The following is a 24,907-nucleotide window of genomic DNA, read 5'->3' as shown; positions in this document are numbered from 1 at the left end:
ACCCAAATCCTCTCCGTCCCAATCCCGTTTTGCACACAAAGAAAGAACTGTTCGTCAGTGCAGGGAGGAATCCCAAGTGGATTCAGAGACAGGTGTCTATCCCCGTAAGGAATGTACATGGGGGCCCGATTTCTGTCATACAACAGACTAAAAATAAAACATTTCGGTAATATGGGAAGGATTCTTCCATGTATTTAGCTCAATGAATTGAGATGAAGGCATAACAAATATACGGGAAACCTGTGCAGTCCATTTTCTGTACCACTTGCTCTCATTCTCAACAGCAGTCTATTTTCAAGAACTGTTTACACAAGTGAAAATGTTGTGTAAAATAATCAAAGAAGTTCAGGATGCCTGACAAAGTCTTCGAAATCACCCACCTGCGCCTCAGTAAGATTACCACCAAGAGGCGGTAAAGTAAATGTAGTCAAGGAAACGACCTCTCCCGACTAGAACTGCGCAGCATATCAGTATTTTCCCTTGCCCTGAGAAGGGTGGATGTCTTGTGGGCCAGGCTGAACCTCGTAGTTTATCCGGTATGATCTACAAAATGATTGATTACATATAAAAAAAAAAAATGAAAAATGTTCTTTATCTGTTTTCATCAAGTACAACACAGTCCAGAACAGATTAACGGCGCTCCTATTCATTTCAATGGGAATAGGTGCTTTGAGAGACCACTGTACTGGAAGCCACTTTCCTGCATTTTGGCTTCTAACCTCTCCAATAGTATGAATGGATCTTCTTCTTGCTGTCAAGCCCTGAGGTCATATTGTGCATGTAAAAAAAAAATAATAATAATAATTACACAAACTTCCAACCAACAATCACATTCGGATCATGTAATCCGATCTCCCTGTTGGAAACGGCACAGCGACCGCAAGTACACGTTGGCGCAAGCCTGCTGACAGGTTTTTACTTTTTTTGTTGTTGTACTCCCCGTTTGATTATTGACGTATGATCTCTCTATCTAAGGTGGTGAGCGAATCAAAACTCCCTCGATGGTTTGGCGGAGCGATCGTCATCGACCGTGCTGTGCTGTCCAATTGTTGGGAAAGGATCCGTTCCGACACCCGCGGTCCTACTCTCACCTTGATAGGGTGCGCAGGTGATTATTTTAGGCAACATTTTGCCATTCCTAAGGTGGGTGGGGCGTGACTTGAGTCACATGACTTGGCTCGAGTCACGTGACTTGACTCAAGTGGGTGACTTGAGTCACGCGACTTGACTCGACTCGAGTCACACATCTTGAGTCAAACTTATGTCAACATTTTTTTTTGTTTGTTTCCCCAGCGTCGGTATCGCTCTCCAGGTTCTGATCTCGCCAATCCAGTCTGATCGTAGTACCGATTGTGTGTAAAGCGCTGCCATAGCAACGTTGACGCGAGCGCCGTAGGCGTCCCGTCATGTTTCTATCCTGGCGTCAGATCAATAGGACAAACCCAGTGATCCGGCGCGCGATCGGCAGTCGTTTTCGAGGTCGGGCATCCGGGCGACACCCGCCGCCCTTGGCGAACATCACCCGGCGGGCTCGGCACCACCGAATGACTTCACACGCGACTCACGGAGTTGTGATCGAACACGAAAAAACTTTTAATGCGCCCGGGCTGTGAAGTCATTTGACGCTGTAACTGTAAGGCAAACATACCAGGAGGGATACGCAAAGTGTGCAAAGATATCCGGAGTGGGGGGGGCGGTATTGGGACCTGAAGACTTTCGGACACCTTACCACGGTCCGGATCATGGAGTCGCCCTTACACAATACCTTTTTATGTGTTTGGATTGCAAACATGGGGGGAAAAAAGTGCAGGGGTGAGCACAATCCAGACTTGAGTCAACAGGCTGACATTTTGGTGAGGGTGGGCTCGCCTCGGGAGCCCGGGGGTGGCGGGGGGGGGGGCGGAGTCCACCCACAACAGGTGCTCCCTTGCAGCTGTCAACCGTGACCTGGAGGTGAATGAGTCAGCAGGCAAACCTCTCGTTTGTTCTTTCTCTTTTACGGTCCAGCTGAATCCCGGTCCGTCTCTCACGAAGACAACGAGGAACGCCGCCACTCGGGTGACAAAAACCCCTCGCAGTTGAGCATAATGACCAAGACCCACCCAAAACCGCCAAACCATTTTTTTATTATGGCAAAATCACCTGCGCAGACGAAAAAAAAAAAAAGGACTGCATCCATTTATTGTTTAATTTTCTTCAATCCAGTGTGAATAAAAGGATTTCTTTCAATTGAGACATCTTTCGAGTCACATTGCGCTTGGCACACCAGCCAGAAGACGAGACCAGACGGTAGAACCAGGACGGCACGCTGCCGCTGTCGTCTGGTTTGCCAAAGTGAAATCAAATGTCATCTAAAATGGACACAGCACAGGGTGCTTATAAAAAGAGGCTCCAAAACTGTAAAAAAAAAAAAAAAAACCAAAAACTCAATCCATGGGTGTCCCCCCTCTCAAAAAACTGTGGGCGTGTTTGGCGAATGCGCTGAAGCCACGCCCCACTCAACCGTCAATCGAACTATCAGCGCCACGACCTGGAGGGGGGAAAAAAAGCATTTTTCTTATGCACACGGATAAGTACATGTTTGAGTCGTGGGAATATATCTGCTTGAAGCCTGCAGTGGCTGGAATATACCACACTGGGTCGTCGCGGGTTTTTCCCACGCCGTGACAACGAGGCGCTCTAAAGCGACCGTGCCAGCACGTAGCTCCTGTCCGCGTGCTGGCTGGAAGGTTGGGAAAACGACTTCCCTCCGAGGTCATCCGTCGTACTCTGCGCGACATGCGTGCAGATACGGCTGACAACGAGGCGCTCGAAAGCGGCGACCGCAGCGGACAAGCCAAACAGCAGGTGCAACCCTACAAGCGTAGCTAGCTAGCCAATTGGACACTTTTTGCTGAGTAGCCGCTAGGAGGTTGCGACTCGTGTTTTTAGCCATGACCCAAAAATCTGGAAAACTGAAATGTTGCAAAAACAGTTTCAAGCTACATATCGCTACATGTTTTTAACATTTATCTTCAAACGTGTTATGCATTCAGAAACGAAAAAAAAAAAAAAAAAGGGAATTCACTTGAAAGAAAGACTTTCACGCTGGGTTCGTTGTCAACGTATCCGCTAATCCTTCTAGCGAGGTGGAGGATCCAACACTGATAGGATGTACTGAAAATGTTTCGCGGCTTGTGGTCAAAACTGGGACTGGAGTAATAATAATAATTCGAAGAAAGTCAGCTAAATTAGCCTTTCGCTCAGTCGACTGGAACTGGATCACACTGCGGTGCGTCGGGGTTCTAGTCGACGCATGTTTGAGAAGCGTCTAGGACAAGACGGTCAGCGTCACGCTTCCTTTGGTCCTCTTCAGGATGCCCACGGCCTCCTCGTGCGTGACGCCTTCCAGCGGCTGCCCGTTGACCGCCACGATCTGGTCGCCCCGCTTCAGGCGGCCGTCCTCCGCCGCCGCCCCCTTGCCGAACACCGTCTTGACGTAGATGGGAAGGTCCCCGTGGGGGCTGCCGTAGCCTCCGACGATGCTGAAGCCCAGCCCGTCCGCTCCTCGCGCCAGAGTGATGCTCTTGACCTGAGGAGGGCTGATGGGATATGGGCGGGGACGCGATCAATACTAACTAAGTCATACAACTGAAGCTGCTTATTCCCATCAGTGTAATAAGCGAGGCCCGTGGAACTGTTTCAGTGATGACGGTCGAAGTTTTCCAAACCTGAGGTCATCCTGGAAGATGCAGCCGGACAACGGAAGGCCTCCGGCCGCCTGCTCCTGCGCCGCGCCGGTCACGGTGTGATCGCCCCCCGCCACCACCTAAACGTCACGCGCTATTATTTCCACAAGAGAGCTGCCCCCCCCCCCAAAAAAAAAAAAAACAGTAATTCCCGTGTGTGGTCTTACTTGCAGCTGAATCGTCCCCGTGGTGTTCTTGAGCAAAGTGACGGCTTGCAAGTGGCTCATGCCTTCAGTTGAAGTTCCACAGATGCTAACGATCCGGTCCCCAACCTGGTCAAGCGTTGATTTTTATTGACATCAAAATAAGAAGGCATTTGGTAAATAATCAACAATTAATTGAGTGGTTTTAATGACACTTCCACTTGAGGTTTGCTGTCAAACTAAACATCAAACAAGGAGAATTCCACGTTGCGGATTCAAAACAACCCAACGCTGTTGCCTTAATGTTGGCCCCCGCCAGTTTCAGCGTGGCAAACAATGCAATTAACACGCTAAATCATGATGAAAATGGCAACTAATACATTTTCATTTGTGTACTGAACTCCAGGCTTGAACAATTTCCGAATTTCGTCCAAGGCTGAAATCGAATTCTTGAAAATTGAGCGCTTATTTATCTTGTCAAATGCAATGATTTGCAATCGCTGCCACACAGTCACGGCGTTGTTTGCAAACTGAATTTACAACGTGGGCTGAGCGCAATACTTGAGGAAGCCACCCTCTCTCGTGAGACAAAGTGGCGGGATTGTGTTGTTCTTCTAGCGCGTCGCGTCTGAATTCAAGAGTGGGAGATTTATGAGGCTCCGGCAGTCTGCGTCGCACAGAGCAGCGATTGTCAACGTGGCCCCTTTTCACCCCCGTTTTCGCTCGCTAAAAAGCTCCGAGCTCCCGTCAGGGTTTTCAGACTCATTCTGGAATGGCTGGTATGCAGATTTGGACGCCAATTGAAGACGCCTAAGATACGGACACCCGAGGACTCACTTGGAGTTGAGTTATTTGAGTTTTGTGTTTCATGGCAAGTCATCAAACTATGCTGAAAATTTGCCCATCTGTCTGGGGTAAGCAAACGATTTACAGGACGGATTAGCTTGTGAAGGAAATCTGGGAAAGGGCAAATTGAGCAGATAATGGCTGACTTCCTTTCCATGGGTCACTGACAAAAACTCACATCCTAAACAAGACCATTCTGAGGCATACTCGTGTTCCAGCGTTTTTGCCCATTTCTGGCCTTCATTGAGTCATGCCATAGCTCTGTCTAATAGGGGAAAAAAATGATTTAGCTGTCATCTTGTGGCATCTATAGGCAACTGCAAACATTTAATGTGGGTTTGATTACTCTTGGGTTCTCTCACAAACGGTGAGCTCACGTTCAGGTAAATCATGAGCAAAAGCAGCGGAACGGCAAGACCCGAGGCAGCCCGAGCAGAACAAATACCTCGCGTAATCTACTGGAGTAGACTTGGCAAGCCAAATCAAAGATGAATGGGAAAAGCGCGCACCGTGAGCTTTTGGGTCTGCGCTGCCAGGCCGACGGGGTTCATCATGGCGATGAAGATGGGTATGTTGCCCAAGGGGCTGCCCACGCCACCTGCAATACTGACACCCAGGGAATCGCCGGGACCTTTGGTGAACTCCGCCGTCCTCACGTCCTGGTGATCTGGAGCTGCAGATGCGGAAAACCCGTAAGCGCCTCATTCCTTGAGCCAGGCAATGCTTTATTTCAAAGGTTTCTTACCCTGCTGACTCGCATCACCTGAAAGCATTTCCGAAGCCACCTTGGAGGTGCCAGGTTCTATTATCTGTTCCATCTGGGCAGGAGAAACCTGGTTTGATGCATTCCAATCACGTTATTCGGGCAAAGTCCTCAGTCTACCTGGCTACTTTGGGACAGCCTTCGTTGCGAATGGAAGGGGCCGGCTTTAAACCTCCCGACGTCCATCTTGAGCGAACCGACACAGCGCTGTAACAGAATGACTACTGAGGACCCTGATACAAAGGATACCCACTGGTGGAAATCCGTCGTATTGACCTGTCATCGTATCGTCACTACCTTGAGAAGATCGGCGACTGTCTCCTGGGTGGCGGACCGGACGTCTTCTCCGTTGACCGACAGGATCTGGTCACCCTGCGTGAGTCTTCCGTCGGCATCCGCTAATCCTCCTTTGATGATGTCAGACACAAACACTCCCGTGTCGTTCCTAGTCGAGAAAGACCATTTTTGGGTGGTCTGGTAAAAAGGGACACATGGCCCAGGACCAAAATCTGCAATACAGGAAAACTAACTGCGAACTGGAAAGGGAGGGAAACTCATGGCGTGGCCACCATCATTCCCTGACTTGAACTCTATCTTTGAGCTTTAAGGGTGGACTCTAGAACCCCTCAGTGCCGTTTGGATAATCTCTCTCCTCTAGCTAAGTCTAGCACAGACAATACAATGAGCACTAGTTTACCTTTGGTCCCGCGATCTGAGAAACAAACGAAAAACACGATAATCAGGACTGTGACTGTCCATCAGCTTTCACAAGGAGTACAGTTCTGTGGACTTTTTTTGTCCTCTGTAAAGGGACCAAAAATCTCCAACTCCTGCTTGGTCTTGAACAGGCATTATTGATCTTTCATCAATTACCTCCTCCCCACGATGCTGAGTCCCAGACCCTGGCCAGGCCTTTTATGCAGCTCCACGATGAAGGAGTCCCACAGGTCCTCCTCCTTGTACTGGGCCTCGTCCCTGTAGACGGTCAGCTGGACTCTCTGCGGGGTCTGCCGCAGCACGTTGATGGCCTCGTCGTGGCTCGCTGCGCGCAAGTCGATGCCGTTCACCTGCGACAGACCAGGTCAAGCTGTCGGTACACCAATTTGGAGCTCAAGTGAACGTTGCACCCCCATGGACTAATTTGGGATTCTGTTAGATGGACGGCCACTATTTGAGGAAGTACCTGAAATGTTCTTGCCTCATTGCCAGCATGAACAATCTCACCTCTAGGATTTGGTCTCCAGCCCAAAGCCTGCCGTCCTTGGAGGCCGCACCTTCTTCGTAAACCTCGTGGATGATGATGGCTCCCTAACGACCAGGAACGAAGAGACGTTACACCGGCGTCGGTCAAGCGGCCAACAGAAAGCGATGACGAGAGGTTTTAAAGTCTCCTCACAAGCAAAGTGTCGCAGCCCCCAACGATGCTAAGCCCCAGACCCGTCCGCCCTTTGGAGACGTCAATGATGGTCTCGCAGCCCGGGATGATGGGGCAAGTTGCTGGGTCGCAGGCCAGCGTCGAGAGGCTAGACGAACGACTATGACCTGAAGACCAACAACAACAAAAAAACCTGAGCTTTTGTTTTGTCCGCCCTGAATAACCAGTCGTAAGCGCTGACTCACTTGTAACAGTTTCGGGTTGTCCGGGACCAATCATGTCGGGTAGACTGGCGACCTCCGGTTCCCCATTCACAACTTCGATGCAGCCTTCTCGGAGGGTTCCCTCGTCCTCTGCGGTCCCTTCACCGACCGCAAAGTCTTCCTGATCGTGACATGAATGGAATGTTTTTTTGTTCAGTGTTTATTGTGCCCGTGTATAGTGCAGTACAAATTATGTGCGTGGGTGTGTGTGGGCGGGCTGACTAATGGGGGGGTACGGCATGCGCACAACCCTGTCTGTGGTTTTTCAGCGGCCTGGTTGGGAGTTGGGAAAGGAGTACTGGACCACACAACGTCACCCATGGGAGGAATAATTAAGGAGTCCTTCTTTCTATGGCGTGCCATCAAACGTCGCAGCTGTCTTGTAGCCGCGGTTCGGATTTGGGAGCAACTGGACACAATCTTTCGGATTTTCTCCCGAGTACGGCCAAAACAACCCAAAATTGCTGGATTCCCGTCTTTTCAGGCATGGCTTCTTCAGACTACCAAGTCTACCACGTGACTAACAGAAACTGGCTCCGGCCGACCACTTGTCGACGCGTGCAACACATGTTCCGACGCTTTGTCGGGCCCCCGGCTGTTACCTCGGCGTGGGGCTCGGCCGGGTCCCCCTCGGGTTCTCTCACGGGTCCCACCGCCATCTGCTCCAGTGCCTCTGCGTTCCTGCGCCAGAAGGGTCGTTAACTCAACGTGAGCGACAGTCTGCTCAGGGCACGGCTCCGTTCTGCTCTATCAAAGGATCTTTGGAGGAAAGTCTGCACTGGACTTTTTTTTTTGTTCTTTGTTGTTCTCGTTGCAACAGTTCCCCCTACTGGATTTCTTGTTGCATTACAACACCGAGATCAGGGAGTGTGTTTTACCTGATAAAGATGATTTTGACTTTAGATGGGGAGTTTTTGATTATGGCAGACGCATTCTGGTGAGTGTGGCCGTAGAGGACCTGCCCATTAATCTAAAAAAAAAATGTTTCAAAATTAAAATGATATCAGGTGTGACCAAGACTGATGAAGTCTTCCACGACTAACCTCGAGGAGCTCATCCCCGACGAGCATGCGTCCGTCCGCCCCGGCCGCACCCGCGGGGTCGATGCCCACCACAAAGACGCTCATGCGGGCGCGGTCCCGGTTGCCGGCCAGGCTGAGGCCCAGGCCCGTCTTGCCCTTCTCCAGCTCGATGGCGTGCAGGGCACCCGGGAGGCCGCCGTAGCGCGTGACGACGTTCTCTGAAATGCGGCGGTGCAAAAAGATGGCGCCTGGACGTGATATTTCATAGAACCGCAGGGTCGAATAAATACTGGAACGACGTGGACGCGAAAAGCAAATCACCCCAGCTGGATTCCGGCTCGTCCCCTTCCCCGTTCGCCGGGTCAGCCGGAATCTCCGTCAGCGTGTCGGTGTCCGTCTCCCCCGGGTGGGGCACCACCGGCAGGGCGAGGGCCACCGCCTTCGCAGCGTCGCGCTTCTTCGGCTTGCGGGGGAAAAAAATTCATATTAATGAAAGAAGTTTTTTTTTTTTTTTTTGTAGTAGTAGTATCATAATCAAGGTTTGCCGGCAGAACACAACAAATGGTCACGGGGTGCGCTTGATTTTTTCAGGATTTTGTTAGTTGAGGCTGATTATCAATGCCATAGACGCTTTAAAAGCTCCATCGGACTACAGCGAAGACTCATTTCACCAAATAAAACTTCGGTCAGGCATGATCAAACTCTGGGATCCTTGCGCTTTCGCTCGAAACCTACCCGAAGAACGCACAAGCCTAGCTACGCGTCGAACGTTCAAGCGCCGCCGGTGAGGAACGATCGGGCACGGACAAACGCGAAGACGCCGGCGACAAGGACGAGAGGGAGGCCACGACAGAGAGACGCACAAACCTTAAACGGGGTAGGAGTGAAAGGGTTAGTTGGGGAGAGGCGGAGGACAAGTCTACTGTGACTGTCACCCTCCTACAGAGAAGAGACAAAGGGTGACAACTTTAGACGATGACACATTTGTGACAGAGCATCGCTTCCCCCGCAATGTTCTTTTTTTTTTGTTCTCTGCAGCGCAAAGAAAAACCCCAAACGTCGCCAAAAACATCACCGACCTTGTCCTCCCGGTCCCTTGGGAGGGATGGCGCGTTCTCCTCGATGGATTCTGCACTCGTCGACGGCTGTAAAGTTGGATTTAAAAAAAATGAAAATAATGATGTCACGCAATAGAGTGACGGGAAGTCAACCGTTTTGGTTCAAAGTGACCTCACCCTGGGTTTCTGGATAATGCTCTGCACCAGGAAGGACACAGGATTTCCTGCCCTGCGTATGGCCTCCACCGCCTCCTCGTGACTGGCGTCCCGCAGATCCACGCCGCCCACCTGACGGCGGGAGGGACGCTCGCGTTATTTGCCGTCCAGTCGTTTTGTCCCCGTTCGTTTGGCGTCTACCTCCACGATCCTGTCTCCGGTTTTCAAGGTGTTGTTGTGTCCGGCGGGACTGTCGTCCAGGATGTGCTTGATGAAAATACCCCGCATCACCTCGCCGTTGCTCAGGCGGCTGCCCATCCCGCGGCCGCCGACGATGCTGATGCCCAAGGACTTGCCCGGCTGTCTGAAGAGCTCCACTCTTCACGGTTGAGGTACCAAAAATTTTTATTACTTTCTTTTTTAAATATCTTAACTATGACACACAACTTGGAACTTATGAAGAGCATGTTAAAGAAAAAAAAAAATCCACATTTCCCACCAACAGTTTAAATGAATAAAAACGTATTACATTTTGTGTAATCAATTATAAATAATTAAATTCTATTATTGGCATGTTTTTTTTATTATATAAATATTTAAGTCAACTGAAAGTCCATTATTATTAAAAAAAAAAAAAAAAAGCACATAATGCGCATCATCTGTACCTTTTTCAGTTTTATATTCTACAAATATTTCAATATTATAACGTGTAATTTTCTGCATGTAAATGGACTCGGGATGTATTTTTAAAATGCAGAAATTAGACATAACAAACCCCATTTCAACACAAGTTGTGGAATAAAACAAAAATTGCATTTAATTCAGATTAAAGCTGGTATTAAATGTATTTATTTATATGTATGTATTTTATATATTTAAGAGAATTGATTTAATATTTTAAATAATTAAAAAATAATAATAAAAAAGAAAAGACTCGTTTTTGTCAATTGGTTGGACTCACAGTCTTGGTTGGTTCCAGTTGCTGTAAGACACGCTCTCTTCTCCCTCACCATCCTCCCGCTCGGGAAGGGCGGGAACATCCCTAAATACCGGGAAAGACGTTTCAAGAAACAGCTGGGGTTGAAAGATAATAACAATAATCATAAAAATTCCTTAATCTAGACTGGACTCGGCTGCATACTTTGGAGCCGGAGCGGACGGCAGTCCGGAGAAGACGTCGTCGTCGTTGTCGCTCCGCTCCAGGCTGCGCTTGTACTCCTCCAAATACTCCGCCGGGACGTACGTGATCCTGGACCAAAAACAGGAGTGGGAACGATGGAGCGTCTTGTGGGATGTCGGCGGTTAGTCAGCGGCGCGAAGAAGTCGTCGGCGTTAAGAAGTGATGACGGCATGCGGACAAACGGAGGGAAGACCGGGACGACCAAGACGGTACCGGTCGGTTACTCACACATAAAACGGGCACAGATCATCCTCAGGTGAGCAAGCGGATCTAGAACGTGAAGAGTTGGCGTTTATGCGGCGAACACGCCTGTGCCTTGTTGAGTTCCCCCCACCCCCCATTTCTAGTTTCATTTTGCTCCACGGAAAATGTTCACGCAAAAAGAAACCATCGCATGACAACTTTGCATTTCACCGGAATGGGTATCGTCGAAGTTCTTACCCCATGTCCGGTCCGACCAGAGAGTGCCTGCGAAGCATGGCGCGGGCTTGAACGTTGCTCAGTTTGGCGGTGGACTCGCCGTTGATGGCTAAGATGAGGTCGCCCGCCCCCAGGCGCCCGTCCCGACTGATGGACCCGCCGTGGATGATGCTCCGGATCAGCACCCCCAGGCAGTCTTTCGTGGCGCTCACGGTCATTCCTGTCATACCCGTGAAAAAAAACCAATCCTGTTCTTGTTTTATTCCCATTTTTTTTCCCCCAAACCTCTTTTGCGGTTTAATGATAGACGTAAAATCATTTGAAGAAATGAAGTTCGTGAAAACAAACCGAGACTCGAGTTGCCCTTGACAACAGTGATCGTCCGTTCGAAATTGCTTCCCGAGGTTGCAGCGTGGCCGCCGACGCCGGCTCCCGCCTCTGCGTCTTCGTCCTCCTGGGGAGAAAATATCGCAGCCGGCATTGAAACAGAAGTTCGGAAAATCCCTCTGGCGTCGGTTGACCTACAAATCCGAGAAAGGGTTCTTCGACTTGACACTGAACCAGTTCCTCCGATTCTGGCTGGACTTCGGGTGTGATCTGAAGGTCGTGAAACGGGCCGTAGGAATCGGAGCGCTCCGTCGTTTGTTCGGTGGTGGTTAGGTCTTCGTCGGAAGCACCGAGTCGGGCAGTCACGGACGCTGGTACGAAGTCGAGGTAACTTGAAGTCTGCGGTGAGCACAATTAGCCTTGAAAGGGGAAATTTTACAGTCCGGACACTACAACGCTAAAATCATTAATCAAGGTCTTCGCTATTTCCTTAGTCTAATGTAATCTACGTTGTGACCATTGGAGGTGCTCGGTCTCAGCGAATGGCAATGACCCATGGGGTTCCTCAAGGGTCAGTTCTTGGACCTCTCCTGTTCAGCCTGCGTATACTCCCCTTGGGTCAAATTCTTCAAAACTTTAATTTTGACCACCATAGCTATGCAGATGACACGCAGTTATATTTAGTAGCGTCTCCAGATGCCTACAGTTCAATTGCGGTATAGTGCCGCTGTCTAAATCAGATAAATACCTGGATGAGCCAAAATTTTCTTCAACTAAATCACCAACAAAACTGAGACGATCGGTTTTGGCAATAAAGGAAAGAGAATTGCTGCTAGTAAACACCTGGACTCTCCATCTTTAAAAACCAAAGACCAAGTCCGAAACCTTGGCGTTCTGATTGATTCCGACCTGACTTTCAACAATCATATCAAATCAATCACAAAAACTGCCCTCTACCATGTGAAGAACATATCTAGAATGAAGTCTTGTATGTGTCAAGCAGACCAGGAAAAGCTTTTCCATGCTTTTATCTCAAGTAGACTTGACTATTGCGATGGTCTTCGGACTAGACTCCCAAAAAAGGGTATTAAACAGCTGCAGCTTGCATTCTGACCAAAACAAAGCGGTCAGAGCAAATAACGGCAATCACAAAGTCCTTGCACTGGCTTCCAGTCCGCTTTAAAATAGTTTTCACATGCCTTTAATCATGTAAAGCATCTGACTGACAATTTTTGACGTACCTGTGATGTCGCAACGATGAGCTAGGTTTTTCGAATCTCCGCAGGTTTGCGGCCGCTCACCTCGGGCGTGGATGCATTCAGGAAATCCAGGTCCGAGCAACTTCCGTGAAGCGCAATCATCGAGGCCTGGAATGTGTCCTCGTCACCGAAGTAAGCGTGCTCAAGAGCCTTCTGGTCTACTTCACTGGTGTCCACCTGGCAGAACAAGAGGTGTGTTTTGTTCTTTTGTTCAAACTAACCAATGCCGGACTCTCCTCGGAAAAGGACTTCTTCGTCTCGGTCTGTGAGCAAACTACCGCCGAAGTCAAATGACCAGCGGGCGGACGGCATTGTGACTTCCTGTGCACCGAACAGGAATCCCCCACTTATCCCTTGAGAATAGCCAAGCTACACTCTCAGCGTCTCCGTGTGTTGGGAGGATTACGACTGTCAATTTTGAGAGACGCCAAAGCCAAAAGTGCTTTGCACATTCCGCGGGAACGCGGTGTAACTCCCACGGCGGCCAGTAATCCGTCTGACCTTGACACCGGTTATCCGAAGGCAATACAGCAGAAAATGAAAGCCGCGAGCTGTGATGAATAGCCGCTCGTGTCGAGAGGAGTGTTTATGACCTTGTAGACATTGTCATCGGAGTTTCCTGTTCGATAGCCACTTGCGGGTGACCCGACTTCCAAATCCAGCAAAATTCATTCACCCATCCGTCCGTTCAGTGGGTTAAACTCTGGGAGGAGTTGGCCTGGAAAAGGGCGCCTGGACCTGGCCAAAATGAGACTAAAACGGCCACTTCAAAGCACAAAAATGCAGGCAGATTCAAGGCCTTTCGGCAAGTTCTAACCCTCCTTGACGCCCGTGGACGATCTGAAGAACCGACACCAAATGCGATTATGATCTGTTGGTCGCCACAGTACTTTAAAAACCTGAATTTCGACCCTCTTCCACGCTTATCACTTGAAAACTGGACCTGACGAACATATACGCTGTTGGCAGTGAGCGGTGGGATTCCAGTCAATAAATAGAAACGTTAAATTGTTAACACACAAAAAACTACAACAAGACATGAAATATGATTCTGAATACTTACGGGCAGGGGTTTGGCCACCCCGATTTGTACCATTCCGAGCTCGGCCCCCTTGAGAGCTTGGACGGCGTCTTCCAGGCTGGCGCTTTCTAGGTTGGTGTCGTTGACGAACATCAGTCGGTCGCCCGGCAGGAGCCGTCCGTCCTGCTCGGCCACGCCGTTCGGAACCAGGGACCGGATCACGATGACCGTCTTGGCCGGGTCCAGTGGGTCCTGCGGTTGAGCCGGAATTATTAACATGGAACCAGAAACTGCTTTTAAAGTCCATTGAAAACATTGTTCAATGTCCTTAAATCCTGTTACCTGGTAGTCCAAAATACTGAATCCCAATCCTCCAGCTCCTTTCTCCAGTTCAATATTTTGGATCTCCAGCTCCCACATGGCCAAAGAAGACGCCGGCACCTCCGGAGTCGCATCACTTGCCGCTTCCACCACGTCCACCCCGCTCAAGTTGATTTGTTCCTGCTAAAAACAGGTTTGTTGAGATTATTCCGTGGAAGTAACTGCCTCTTGAGTCTCCGTTCCACCAGAACCTCGTGCCTTTTGACCCATTAGGGCCATCGTACGAATTTATCAAGAAGAGAAAAGAGAATACCGTTAGCTGGGATCCGTCAGACGACGCGTCCGTTTGTGGTTTTGAGGCGTCGACGTCGGCCTGCTGGCGGGGGGCGGGCCTGCAGCATGTCATGTAGACTCTGAGCGGCAGCTCCTTCAAGATCCGGACCACCTCCTTGTGGGTCTCGCCGATCAGCGATATACCGTTGACCTGAGACAAAAAAATGGGTTGCTGTCGAGATGAGAAACCCACGGTTACGATGCGCAATCGTCGGGCCCGCCTACCTCAACCAGTTCATCTCCGCTGAATAATTTGCCACAACGCCCGACGGGTCCTTCGGGCAGCACGGAGCGGACGTAGTGATGGCCGCCGTTGGCTTCCAGGCTGATCCCGAGGCCGCTGCTCTCGCTGAATTTCTCCACCTGAGCCACCTTGTCCAAACCGGCAGATTTTTTTCGTTTTTTTTTTTTTTCCGTGACGTACTTGAGTGTTTATTTTGGGAGGTTCGTGGGGGAGGGCGTCACTTACAATGACTTCATTATTTGCACCCAAAATCTCTTGCCACTTTTTCACGAGTTCCTCTTCCTCGAAAGGCGCCGGAGTTGTTGTCGTCCCTGAAGGAAGTAAACCGTTAAAAAAAAAATAAAATTCATCCAATCTCAAACGGCAGGCTCCGTTTGAGTTTTTGGAATTGTCGCCTGGGTGTTTAATACCCCCACCCGCCGCCGCCACCCACTTACCGTGTTCTTCATCTGTTCGCTGATCTACAACCGGCGCGACGGTGACTCCGTGGTTCATCGTCTGGGTCTGCGTTTTATCTGCTCGTACGAGAAACAACAAGACGGCGAGGTTGAATCCAATGCTTGAAAAATAGCGAGGAATTCCTGCATTCTCCTCGGAAGACGACCTCGATCCGCTTCCGTCCGTCCCTCCGTGTGCGGCTCGTTCAGGACGGCGTCGGACGGCGGCAGGACGGTGACGACGGGGGCCACGGCGGGGGGGATCTCGTCGGGCCGGAACCCCCGGCGGATCAGCTTCAGGTGGACGGCCTGGCCCGTGTGCCGGAGGACTTCCACGGCCTGCTGGTTGGTGTATTCCTGGATGTTCACGCCGTCCACCTGCGGGCGCAATCGCGGACGTAATCCCGAATTCCGATCCTCCGCTCAATGAAGTACCAAGTTAAAAAAAAAAAAAAAAGATATTCTACCCTAGAAGAAATGAAGTAATTATATCCAGCCGGGGCTCATTTTTAATGTACAATTATTAAGAATGAGATGGCTCATTGTGTTTAATCTTTTATATTCACAGGGGGAGTGAAAAAAAAGTGCCATTAATTGTTAATTCCTCAAAATTATGCAAATCCGCAGGCTGAATGGATTAATCGCTCCCCGTTGATAGCTCACATAAAACATTTCCTGCATAGCCACCACTGTTAATAATAATAATATTAATTAGTGCTGATGGGGGGCACCTCCGTGCTCGGGTGATTTAGTTACCGGGCTGGTAATTACAAAATAATAACAAATGTATATGCAGCGGGGAACGGGCCCTCGCACACGTTTTTGTCACGTCGACTCCTTCACGACCACAGTAGGTGACAAAATCAAAATAATCATATCGATAAATAGCGGGGTGAAGTACTTACAGCCACGATCTGGTCTCCCACGTGAATACGACCATCTTGATCTACAGCGCTGTCTTTGGTTATGCTCTTGACGAAAATACCGGAAGGTTCTGGAAAAAAAATTCAATTGGAGGGGGACGGGAAGCCCAATCAGAAACAAGAACATTTGATAGGTTTCAAAAAAATACAAATTTGGATTCACTTCCCACCTGAATTTTTATCGCCCACATATCCGGCAATCGTGATCCCCAGCCCTTGGGTGTTCTTGATGAGGCTGACGTCAAAGGCGCCTTCTTCTTCGTCCTTCTCAGCGCCCTGTGAAGGGAATCTGAAAATTTTAGCTGGGCGTACGACGCAGATGCTTTCTGGGGTGGGGGGCGCTGACCTTGTCCGGCGGCGCGGACGCGGAAACCGAAGGGTTCTCGTCCACGTTCCCACGGGTGATGACCAGCTTCACCCGGTTCCCGCACTGCCGCAGAACCTGCGCCACCTGCTCGCTGCCCATCCCATAGAGGTCCGTGTCTCCGATTCTGAGGATGTGGTCCCCGCTTCTGAGGCGGCCATCCTTGAGGACCAAAGGGGGGGTGGGGGGGAGGGTCCAAATTCAATTAGTGAATGCACAGTTTTTGAGCTCACGACAACAAACGGACGTAGATCAAGTGAAGTTGTTTCAAATCCTAAAAGCAATTTTTTTTTAAATTGTTGGAATTTAGAAATCTATTTCAAAATATCACAGAAGCGTTCTCATTTTTCATTGTATTTACAAATGAATACAGAATACATTTTTATTTGAAGAGGTTAATGCAACCGCTAACGTGAACGCAGTCGAGGTTCTACCTGGTCTGCGATGCCTCCAGGAAGGATTGTTTTCACAATCACGCCCGTCGTCTTCCCTCCCACGATCCCGAAGCCCAGGCCGGTGCCGTCGTTGACCAGCTCGATCGTCTCCACGTGTTGCCACTAAACCGCAGATCAAATATTAACCCGAAGGGCAATTTGGAAAAGTCAGCCATTCCTGGCATTGTAAAACCGAATCAGTTTTTGTGAGCGTGGGACACGGCGGCGCTTGCCAGCTGAGGTATGGGACCCCGGGCTACGATGAGCTGCACCCTCTCCGACGCCCTCTGCAGGATGCCGATGGCCTGCTGGTGGGTAACCGTCTGGTCCAGGGGCTGGCCGTTGATGGCCAAAATCTGGTCGGCTTCCTTCAGCTTGCCATCGCTGCAGCAGGCGAAAGCAAATTTGGGTTTTTATAGTTTGACGCCGTCATCCGTCTGCGCACTGTGATGAAAACTTTGTTTTGCGATTTAGCGCCTCGGATCAGTCTCGTACGACTGGTTCCAATTTGACTGCGCTTGGACAAAATCTTTCGGTATTTGAGGGACCCCTGGAAATGGTCAAATGACTAAAATGGCAGAAAAGGTTGACTTTGGTTGCCTGAGACTTTTTGTTGGATTACCAATAATAGATCCATCCATCCATCCATTATCTACCGCTTTTCTGGGTCGGGTTGCGGGGGAAGTAGCTTCAGCAGGGATACCCAGACTTCCCTTTCCCCAGCCACTTCTTCCAGCTCTTCAGGAGGGATCCCGACGCGTTCGCAAGCAAGCCGAGAGACATAGTCTCTCCAGCGTGTCCTGGGTCGTCCTCGGGGTCTCTTTCCGGTGGGACCTTCCCAGAATTCCTCACCAAGGAGGTGCCCAGGAGGCATCCGAATCAGATGCCCCCAGCCACTTCATGACTCAAACACTTGGATCAGACTACAAGACAAATTTCGACTTTCACAATTGCCATACGTCAGAATCCTGCCGTAAAAACCATATCTCGAGCAGACAGTGGCAGCACTAACCCAACAAGTATTCGTCTTTAACGATCACTGGGCTTTATCTTCACAGGTCAAAACACCGTTGGAGAGGCGGAGCCAGAAAATGTCACTAATCAATGTGACTGGAGACCCGCGTAACCTTGGGGACGACAACGTGGTGCGGCGAAATGTGTGGCGGTCATCACGAGAGGAGGTTCATTTCACCATTGCTTGAGGTATGTAGCTAGCTCGCAAGCAGGCGACAAAACGTTATGTAGCCTGGCAAGCTAGTTACGGCGGTATGTCGGTTCATGACTTTTCATTTTCGCATGGTCGTTGGTTCATCGATTATTTCACACGACAAGACATTTCTTCCCAATGTCTGGGCTAAAATCCTGGAGTCTGATCCAGGCACAAGTGTGAGAACTGGAGAACTCGCATACCTGTGAGCCACACTCCCGACTTGAATCTCCTGGACGAAGATGCCCAGCTCACCGCGGTTCTCGCTCTTTAGTCCCACCACACTGAATCCCAGACCCCCCATCGCCGGCTTCTGCAAGTCCACGTGAGCCACGTAGCGTCCCTGCGTCGCACAAATCGGGTCTATGTTAGGCATCGGAATCAGAACCGTGTGCGGCCTTTTGAAGCTCGACATCGTCACTTTCCATAGACTGCGTAGCCTTCGGAATTCTCTTCGAATGTCTTCAGGTACTTCTTATGAATGATATATCAAACGGTACCAATTCACATCAAGATTGGGTTTGTACCTGGGCCATCGTCTGAACAATCTGATCCAATTGATCACATTTCGCTTCTTCGGCGCTGATGTCCGGGCTTGCGACATGGCCGCCGTTGTGTTGCGTTTCTGAGACGGGAATGCCACACCCCTGCGAGGAACACACACATACGCACAGACCTCATTTCAACAGACTTTATGACATCACTGTTTGGATGCTCGGTAAGTGGCGTGATCTTTCAGTCCAATATTCCGGATCCGGAATCTCGTTATCCACCCCGTCATTACCCGCATCCAAAATCCGCCTAATCCTTCAGAAGATAAACGGCGGCTTTTTCCGCATTGGCTCTAAGGCTCCAAATACAATATTTCTATTATCGTCGCGGGCCATCTGGATGCCTGAATGTGCTTGTTTTTAATTACCGCCGTGACAGATGAACTAGAAGAATGCGGCAAAGTACATAAAAAGCGTTTATCCCCCACCAAAGGGGGAGTCGTGTTTACGAGCAAAATGAATAGCGCGGAGAAATATTCCCATTATACATCCTCAAGTTTGTTCAGGCCTCGGCTGGTCGAGGAAATATAAAATTAACGGTGGTTAGGATATTCTACATTCATACAAATTTGAATGACTCTGCAAAATAGTGGGTAATTTTTTTGTCTCAAGGCTCCGCTCCGGATCCGGCCCTCGGGCCTTGAGTTTGACACCAGTCAAACTAGTACGACAAAACCGTATAGGACAGGAAAATGGTTGCCCACCTGAAGTGAATTTTGGCGCCACTCGTGTCTGGCGTCAACCAGAGTGGCGCACGCTACGCGACGTAACCCCGAAGGCCTCGGCCGTGTTAGCGTAGCACGCTGCTAAGTGCATGCGCTTTGTTGGCCGGGCTAACTAAGAGGATTAAGAGTTCCAGTCTGGTTCTTGCACGTTTAAGAAAATTGTTTCCGCCCCACTTCACACACAACCAGCGGCCTCGTTGCCATGGCGACACAGAACGGGCTGTGCGGAGGCCCCACTGGACTCGGCCTTACTTCGTAGGAATCCAAACAGCGCAGTTTTTCATTTTCTCCTCTCGTGTGAGGACACGACCCACCCTCTTACCTCCCACTTGCATTGCTCGCATATTTCACGTGGCTTCCCGAAAAAGAAAAATAGCGGCCACGGTTGTCGTAACGTATGTAAAATGGTCATTTTTGATCACAAAAATACTTCTTTGGCGGCATTAAACGAGGTTAATGTGCACTTGAAATACTATTTTGTGGCCACAATATTTAGTTGGAATGAATCATGTGGATAAAACGGTAATTTGTAGGAACAAAAATACAATATTGTACATTATGAGAATTGCCAATTGCCTAATAATAAAAGTAAATAGCCAGAGTCACTCGACTCCATCCATCCATTCCATTCCGGGTCGGGTCCTGGGGGAAGTAGCTTCAGCAGGGATACCCAGACTTCCCTTTCCCCAGCCACTTCTTCCAGCTCTTCCGGAGGGATCCCCGAGGCGTTCCCAAGCCAGCCGAGAGACACGGTCTCTCCGGCGTGTCCCGGGTCGTCCTCGGGGTCTCTTGCCCGGAACGCCTCACCAGGGAGCCGTCCGGGAGGCATCCGAATCAGATGCCCCAGCCACCTCATCTGGCTCCTCTCAAAAGCGGAGGAGTAGCGGCTCGAGACTGAGCCCCTCCCTGATGACCGAGCTTCTCATCCCATCTCTAAGGGAGAGCCCGGACACTCTGCGGAGGAAACTCATTTCGGTCGCTTGTATCCACTCGATTACATATTTATGATCAATAATCAGTGAATACTGTGTTTTGATATCAAAATGTTCCAAATGTGAACAATTTTGTATGCTTAGCGTGCAGTAGTAGTATTTCTGTGACGTCACCGTCCTCGTCACAACCCCTCCGCTCCGCTCATTCCCCGATTCCGAACCCAGCGGGGGTCACCTGGTCTTTGAGCTGCTGCACGGACTTCTGCAAGGCCAGGATCTGGTGGAAGAGAGGGCTCTGGAGCACCGACTTGAGCAGGCTGAGCTTCTCCTCGGTGGGCACCTCCCCCCGCTCCTTTAGCTTCGCCTGGAGCCGCTCCACCGCCTGCAAGGCACGCTGCGTGTCTGAGAGGCGTCACATATTTCAGTGACAGGCAGAGAGAGAGAGAGAGAGAGAGAGAAGGAGGAGGAGGAGGACGCAAACCGCAATTGTTCATTTGCGATATGAAGACAACCAGGAACAGGCCCCCGCAAGCTAGCAAGCCCGGAGCTACATGGTGGTAAGGGGTGGCCGCAGCTACCAGAGACTGAAAGTCCGCCACCCCACTGGCGTCCTCCCCGTGTTTGTTTAGCGGGGAAAAGTTCGAACATCTGTAATCTTCCCCGTGTATAATACTCACTTTACACGTTACAGAACTTTCAAATATCTTGAAAAAAATTAATGGAATAAAACAACAGTTGCTACGAGGCTAACACTTCAGTTCTTTTTAGCACGGATATCAACAATGCTGGCTGACGTATTATGCAGCGGTACAAGGAAAATTCAGTCGTGTGAAATGCCATTTTGGGGGAGATTACGAGAAACTCCGGTTGGCGTCAGCCGGATTGTCAGTCACCAGTCGGTGGACTGGCCTCTCCTCGTCTGTGAAAAACAAAACTTTGGCGTTTTCAATGTTTTCGCAGCCCATAGGGCAAACGGCGGGAGCGTATCAGGAGGAAATGAACCAAATCTTGTGTGCGCTCGGCAGAGCCGGCGTAAGCTCCTCGGCGGGGCCGGGGCCCACCGTCATGTGCACAAAAATGAAGCAATTTCCAGTGCTCGCCGACTGTGACTATCACCTAATGGGGCATGCGCCGGGTCCAAAGCGAGGATTTGTTGTTTGAACAAAGCCTTTCGACAGCACCCCCGGCGTCAGCATGTTTTCCCCCTCGCTCGGAACAGGTAATCTTATTAGAAAGCCATTAATTGGCCGCGCTCGGACGGGCCGCACAAAAAGGTTTCGAGCCGGAGAACGGCGGGCGCGCCGCAGCATCGTGTTGGCGCTAAAGTTAACGTTTGACAGATGGAAGTCAACGCTGAACCGCTAGCATCATCATTCGCCGCGCGAGGACTCCGCGGAGTGCATTAGGGCTCCATTAAAAACGCTATCGACTCACCCATTGTTTCAATCATTTTTACAGCTCCGGCCGGACGGGACTTCGCCCCATTAGCAGGAGTTTCGCACTCGGTCGGGTTGTCAAGGCCTGTAAAGCAAAACATCATGTCAGCGATGACAACGGGGAGAGGTTAAGGGCGCAACTCCGACATCGGCAGCGTTCGCTCGATCGTTGGCCGGCCCGCTGCCGTGAAATAGACAACGGCCCGAGTCGGTCAAGTTTGCCGTAAAATAGGGATTTTATTTATGATTGTGTCGAATTTTAGATGAGTAAAAGGTTTTGGTTGATGATCTCGTGAAAATCCATTCACTGCCAGTCCTCCCAGTTACCACAGATGTTTGACGTCAATAGCCGTCAATGGCAGCGAACGAGCGAAAGTCCGGGACAATCCAAAAGATACTCCCGATATTCACAAGCACCCTTGGACATATGCACGCAGCATGCAGTTATTAATCGCTCGCATTGCATGTTGTGCAAAATGACAACGTCAACAGATACTTAAAAGAATAAACATCTTTAAATCAAATTAAATTGGCTTGAACAAAACACTCAATTGTATTCGGTTTTCATCAAACGAGGTTTGGGTCTTCATTTTAGAAAGCAAACTGATAAAACACGATGCCGTATGAAATAAAAAAAAATGTATTTATGCTAAATCCGTCAGGTGGTACAACCAATTCAAATTAATAACTGATAGGTTAAAATGATATTCTAATTTTCCCGTGTTTAAAAAATAAAATTGGATAGATAGAATGCAAAAATGCTAAATTCTTGAGGGGAAAAGGTGTTAGCCCTTTGATACTAATGTATTACCGTGTACCTATTGTATTTTTTTAAATTTTATTATTATGGATCATGATACTTCATACAACCACAGTAACGCATACAAATATGTATATTGTATCATGTGCAGTGCTGTACTTTTTGTCCACATTTTTTTTTTTAAATTGAAGTTTAATTAAAAAAAAAAAACCAGTTATGTTCTGACCATGACTAGCTGGCGATGATCCACGGACGACCGTTCACTCATTAGCTCGCTTGGAGGCACCGGACTAAAGTCCGCAAGACGACGTTTTCTGGTTTTTCCACACAAACAGCGAACAATGCGTCCACGGGCGTGTGACTCAATCAGCGTTGGCTTCGCTCGCATGTTGACTCGAGGACAATCCGCTTTTCTCGACTCCTCCTCCATTTTTTTCTCCTCCTCCACACCCCCACCCCCCCGGTCCAGAATCTCATCCGTGCCTACAAAAGCAACAGGCTTCCGAGCGACATAACTCGCGGCCAACTTTGCTCATATTTGCTGATAATCGACGGGGTGGGGAGAGAACTTCGCGCAATGTTGGAAGAAAATCGAATCGCAACCGATACTGATTCGTCGTGTTTGTCCTTGAACGCCTCAACTCTCGAGGTGACCGAAGCCCCATTGGGATAAGGTTTTTTTTTTAAATAGACCAGCGAGTATCTACTTACATGGAGCCGCGGTTCCCCCGTGGACAGCGTCCAAGGCGAGCTCGTGTTGTCCCGCGACTAACGGCGCAATGACCCGGTCTTAATAAACAAAAGGGGGCGTAGCGTAACCCGATCCTACTGCCGCGGTCGCTCGGAGAAGAGAGAGACGCTCCAAGCAGGGGCGGAGGGCTGATTCTTTAGGGTTAAGGCCCCCCCCTGGTGGCGGCCTCCGCTCACTGCAAATACGAACGGTTTCGTCGGGGATTCAAAAAAAAAACTGCTTTTGTCACGTCTACAAACATACATTCATAACATAATTCTTCAGAATGGAAAGAATGAAACAGCGTATGCCGCATGATTTCTCGCTTTATTTCATTGGACATTGTACCTTGACCGCACAATAAAACCCATATGCAATACACAGACAAAAATGAATAAGCGCTAGTATATATATATATATATATATATATATATATATATATATATATATATATTCTTTTTTTTTTTTGCTGGGGGATAAAGAATTTATGCCTGTGAGTATTATTTTGTCTGTCTACACGCGTTGCTGCGCTATTTTTGCTCCTCTGCTGCAAAAATCGATGCCATTTCTGAGCCCAGCGATGGTGTTTTGCATTGTGTGTTAGCTTTAAGCTAGTGGTCTTCCATATCCATCCATCCATTTGCTTCGCCGCTTATCCTCACGAGGTTCGTGGAGAGTGCCAACCGCAGGGCACATCGAGACAAACAGCTGCACTCACAATCACACCTCGGGGAAAATTTCAAGTGTCCAATTAACGTTGCATGTTTTTGGGTTAGGGTTTGAACCCGGGACCTCAGAACTGTGAGCTGATCCCACCATGACGCCTGGTCTTCAGTAAAGTTACGTTAATTAGTCGAGCACACAATTGTCTCCATTTGAAGTTTATTGTACGTTACTGCCACCTAGAGGGGTGGAGTATCAGGTACAAACGACTACTGACGAATGATTTTTTTCATGTAGTAGTGTGTATGTTTTGCATTTAATAATTTCTTCCGCTCGAAAATCTTCCCCGGGAGAACGGTGAGCAGTTTAAGTGCATGAAGTCATATGATGCAATAAAGATGTGCCCCCCCCCCCCCCCACACACACACACACACTGCCCGAGGTTTTGCGAGCTCGATATGTCTACGCCGCCGATTGAATTAAAGCGGCGTCCGTCCGCCTCGGCTTTTGATTCATCGCCGGCGAGTCGGTCAATATTCGCCAAAAGCCTGACACGCAATAAAAGGCCAGCGACGCCATTAGATCTCGATCACCTACACTAAAAATCTCATTTGCGCCTTTGCTGGTTTTTAAACCGGCACAAACTGTCACTGTTAATTCCACAGGTACATGCCCCCCCCCCCCAATCCACAGTACTTTATTCCTTATGTGGTTGTTTTGAAGGGTTTTATCAACATACCTAAGTTGAGAAATGTCTTCATTTTCATTCAGTTTTTCCATAATATTGCTTTCATATTCTTCCATAGAATGCTATGTTTTCATCCCACCCCCCTCGAATTATTGTCGTATGTTTTTGCCAAATATTTTTTGCATTCATCACACTTTTTTGTTTGTTTAGGTATTTTTGTCAGGTACAGGTTTTAATTTTGTATTTTTTGTACAGTTTTCTAATATTTATCTGATTCTTAAAAACAATATATACATTTGTTAGTGTTATTATTTCCACATCCTTATTCATTTTATTTTTTTAATCTTTGTGTGTACTATCTTTTCCTGTTTTGTTTGTTAAATATTTTTATGAAATATGTTTATATATTTTTGCTCATTATTACAGTTAGTATATATGATAACATTTTCTGATATACATTTTATTTCTTTTTTCTCATTTATATTATATTTTTCCATTATTTTCATATTTTGTCAATTATTTTATTAGTTTAATTTCCAATATTATTTTTTTAAATGTGTGTGTATATATATATATATATATATATATATATATATAT

At 48.8% G+C, this 24,907-nt stretch overlaps 2 protein-coding genes across 4 annotated transcripts in view; one reads left to right on the top strand and one right to left on the bottom strand.

Annotated features, from left to right (window-relative positions):
* Positions 1-1,148: 1,148 nt before the first annotated feature.
* Positions 1,149-23,027, bottom strand: LOC133494959 (multiple PDZ domain protein). 2 transcript variants are annotated; one of them, XM_061809271.1, is made up of 43 exons: positions 22,940-23,027; positions 21,467-21,553; positions 20,268-20,434; positions 18,352-18,471; positions 18,028-18,167; positions 16,851-17,001; positions 16,618-16,740; positions 16,166-16,345; positions 15,990-16,095; positions 15,802-15,890; positions 15,064-15,274; positions 14,897-14,974; positions 14,685-14,770; positions 14,441-14,587; positions 14,196-14,366; positions 13,904-14,065; positions 13,604-13,813; positions 12,583-12,717; positions 11,480-11,680; positions 11,303-11,408; positions 10,976-11,174; positions 10,763-10,804; positions 10,496-10,603; positions 10,316-10,396; positions 9,556-9,733; positions 9,376-9,486; positions 9,220-9,285; positions 9,008-9,079; positions 8,462-8,603; positions 8,162-8,388; positions 7,997-8,088; positions 7,721-7,799; positions 7,101-7,239; positions 6,877-7,022; positions 6,705-6,788; positions 6,354-6,547; positions 5,778-5,925; positions 5,601-5,687; positions 5,463-5,535; positions 5,227-5,390; positions 3,896-4,000; positions 3,711-3,808; positions 1,149-3,581 (listed from the first exon to the last, which is right to left on the bottom strand). In XM_061809271.1, exons 2-43 carry the CDS (start codon positions 21,480-21,482, stop codon positions 3,311-3,313), a joined length of 5,505 nt encoding a protein of 1,834 aa, XP_061665255.1. In that variant the 5' UTR covers positions 21,483-21,553; positions 22,940-23,027; the 3' UTR covers positions 1,149-3,310. The 2 variants fall into 2 exon arrangements, with proteins under 2 accessions (XP_061665255.1, XP_061665256.1); XM_061809272.1 differs by lacking the exon at positions 9,008-9,079 and having other exon boundaries at positions 1,150-3,581.
* The window catches only part of LOC133494960 (adhesion G protein-coupled receptor L3-like), a 125,612-nt gene continuing 113,321 nt past the window's right edge, over positions 12,617-24,907 (top strand). For both annotated transcript variants that reach the window (XM_061809274.1, XM_061809273.1), the window contains exons 1-2: positions 12,617-12,732; positions 17,676-17,820. The gene's annotated coding sequence lies outside the window, so the exon portion shown is untranslated. The remainder of the gene's footprint in view (positions 12,733-17,675; positions 17,821-24,907) is intronic.

Source organism: Syngnathoides biaculeatus, chromosome 21 (assembly GCF_019802595.1).
Source record: "Syngnathoides biaculeatus isolate LvHL_M chromosome 21, ASM1980259v1, whole genome shotgun sequence".
NCBI lineage: Eukaryota > Metazoa > Chordata > Actinopteri > Syngnathiformes > Syngnathidae > Syngnathoides > Syngnathoides biaculeatus.
This window is presented reverse-complemented; position numbering and strand designations above follow the sequence as displayed.

What these genes read in the sequence shown, in the direction of transcription:
- LOC133494959 (XM_061809271.1), bottom strand. An exon ending in GTGCAAATAATGAAGTCATT is followed by an intron (nt 14,588 to 14,684) that starts GTAAGTGACGCC and finishes GGTTTGGACAAG; the next exon opens with GTGGCTCAGGTGGAGAAATT. An exon ending in GGGTGGCCAAACCCCTGCCC is followed by an intron (nt 12,718 to 13,603) that starts GTAAGTATTCAG and finishes TTGTTCTGCCAG; the next exon opens with GTGGACACCAGTGAAGTAGA.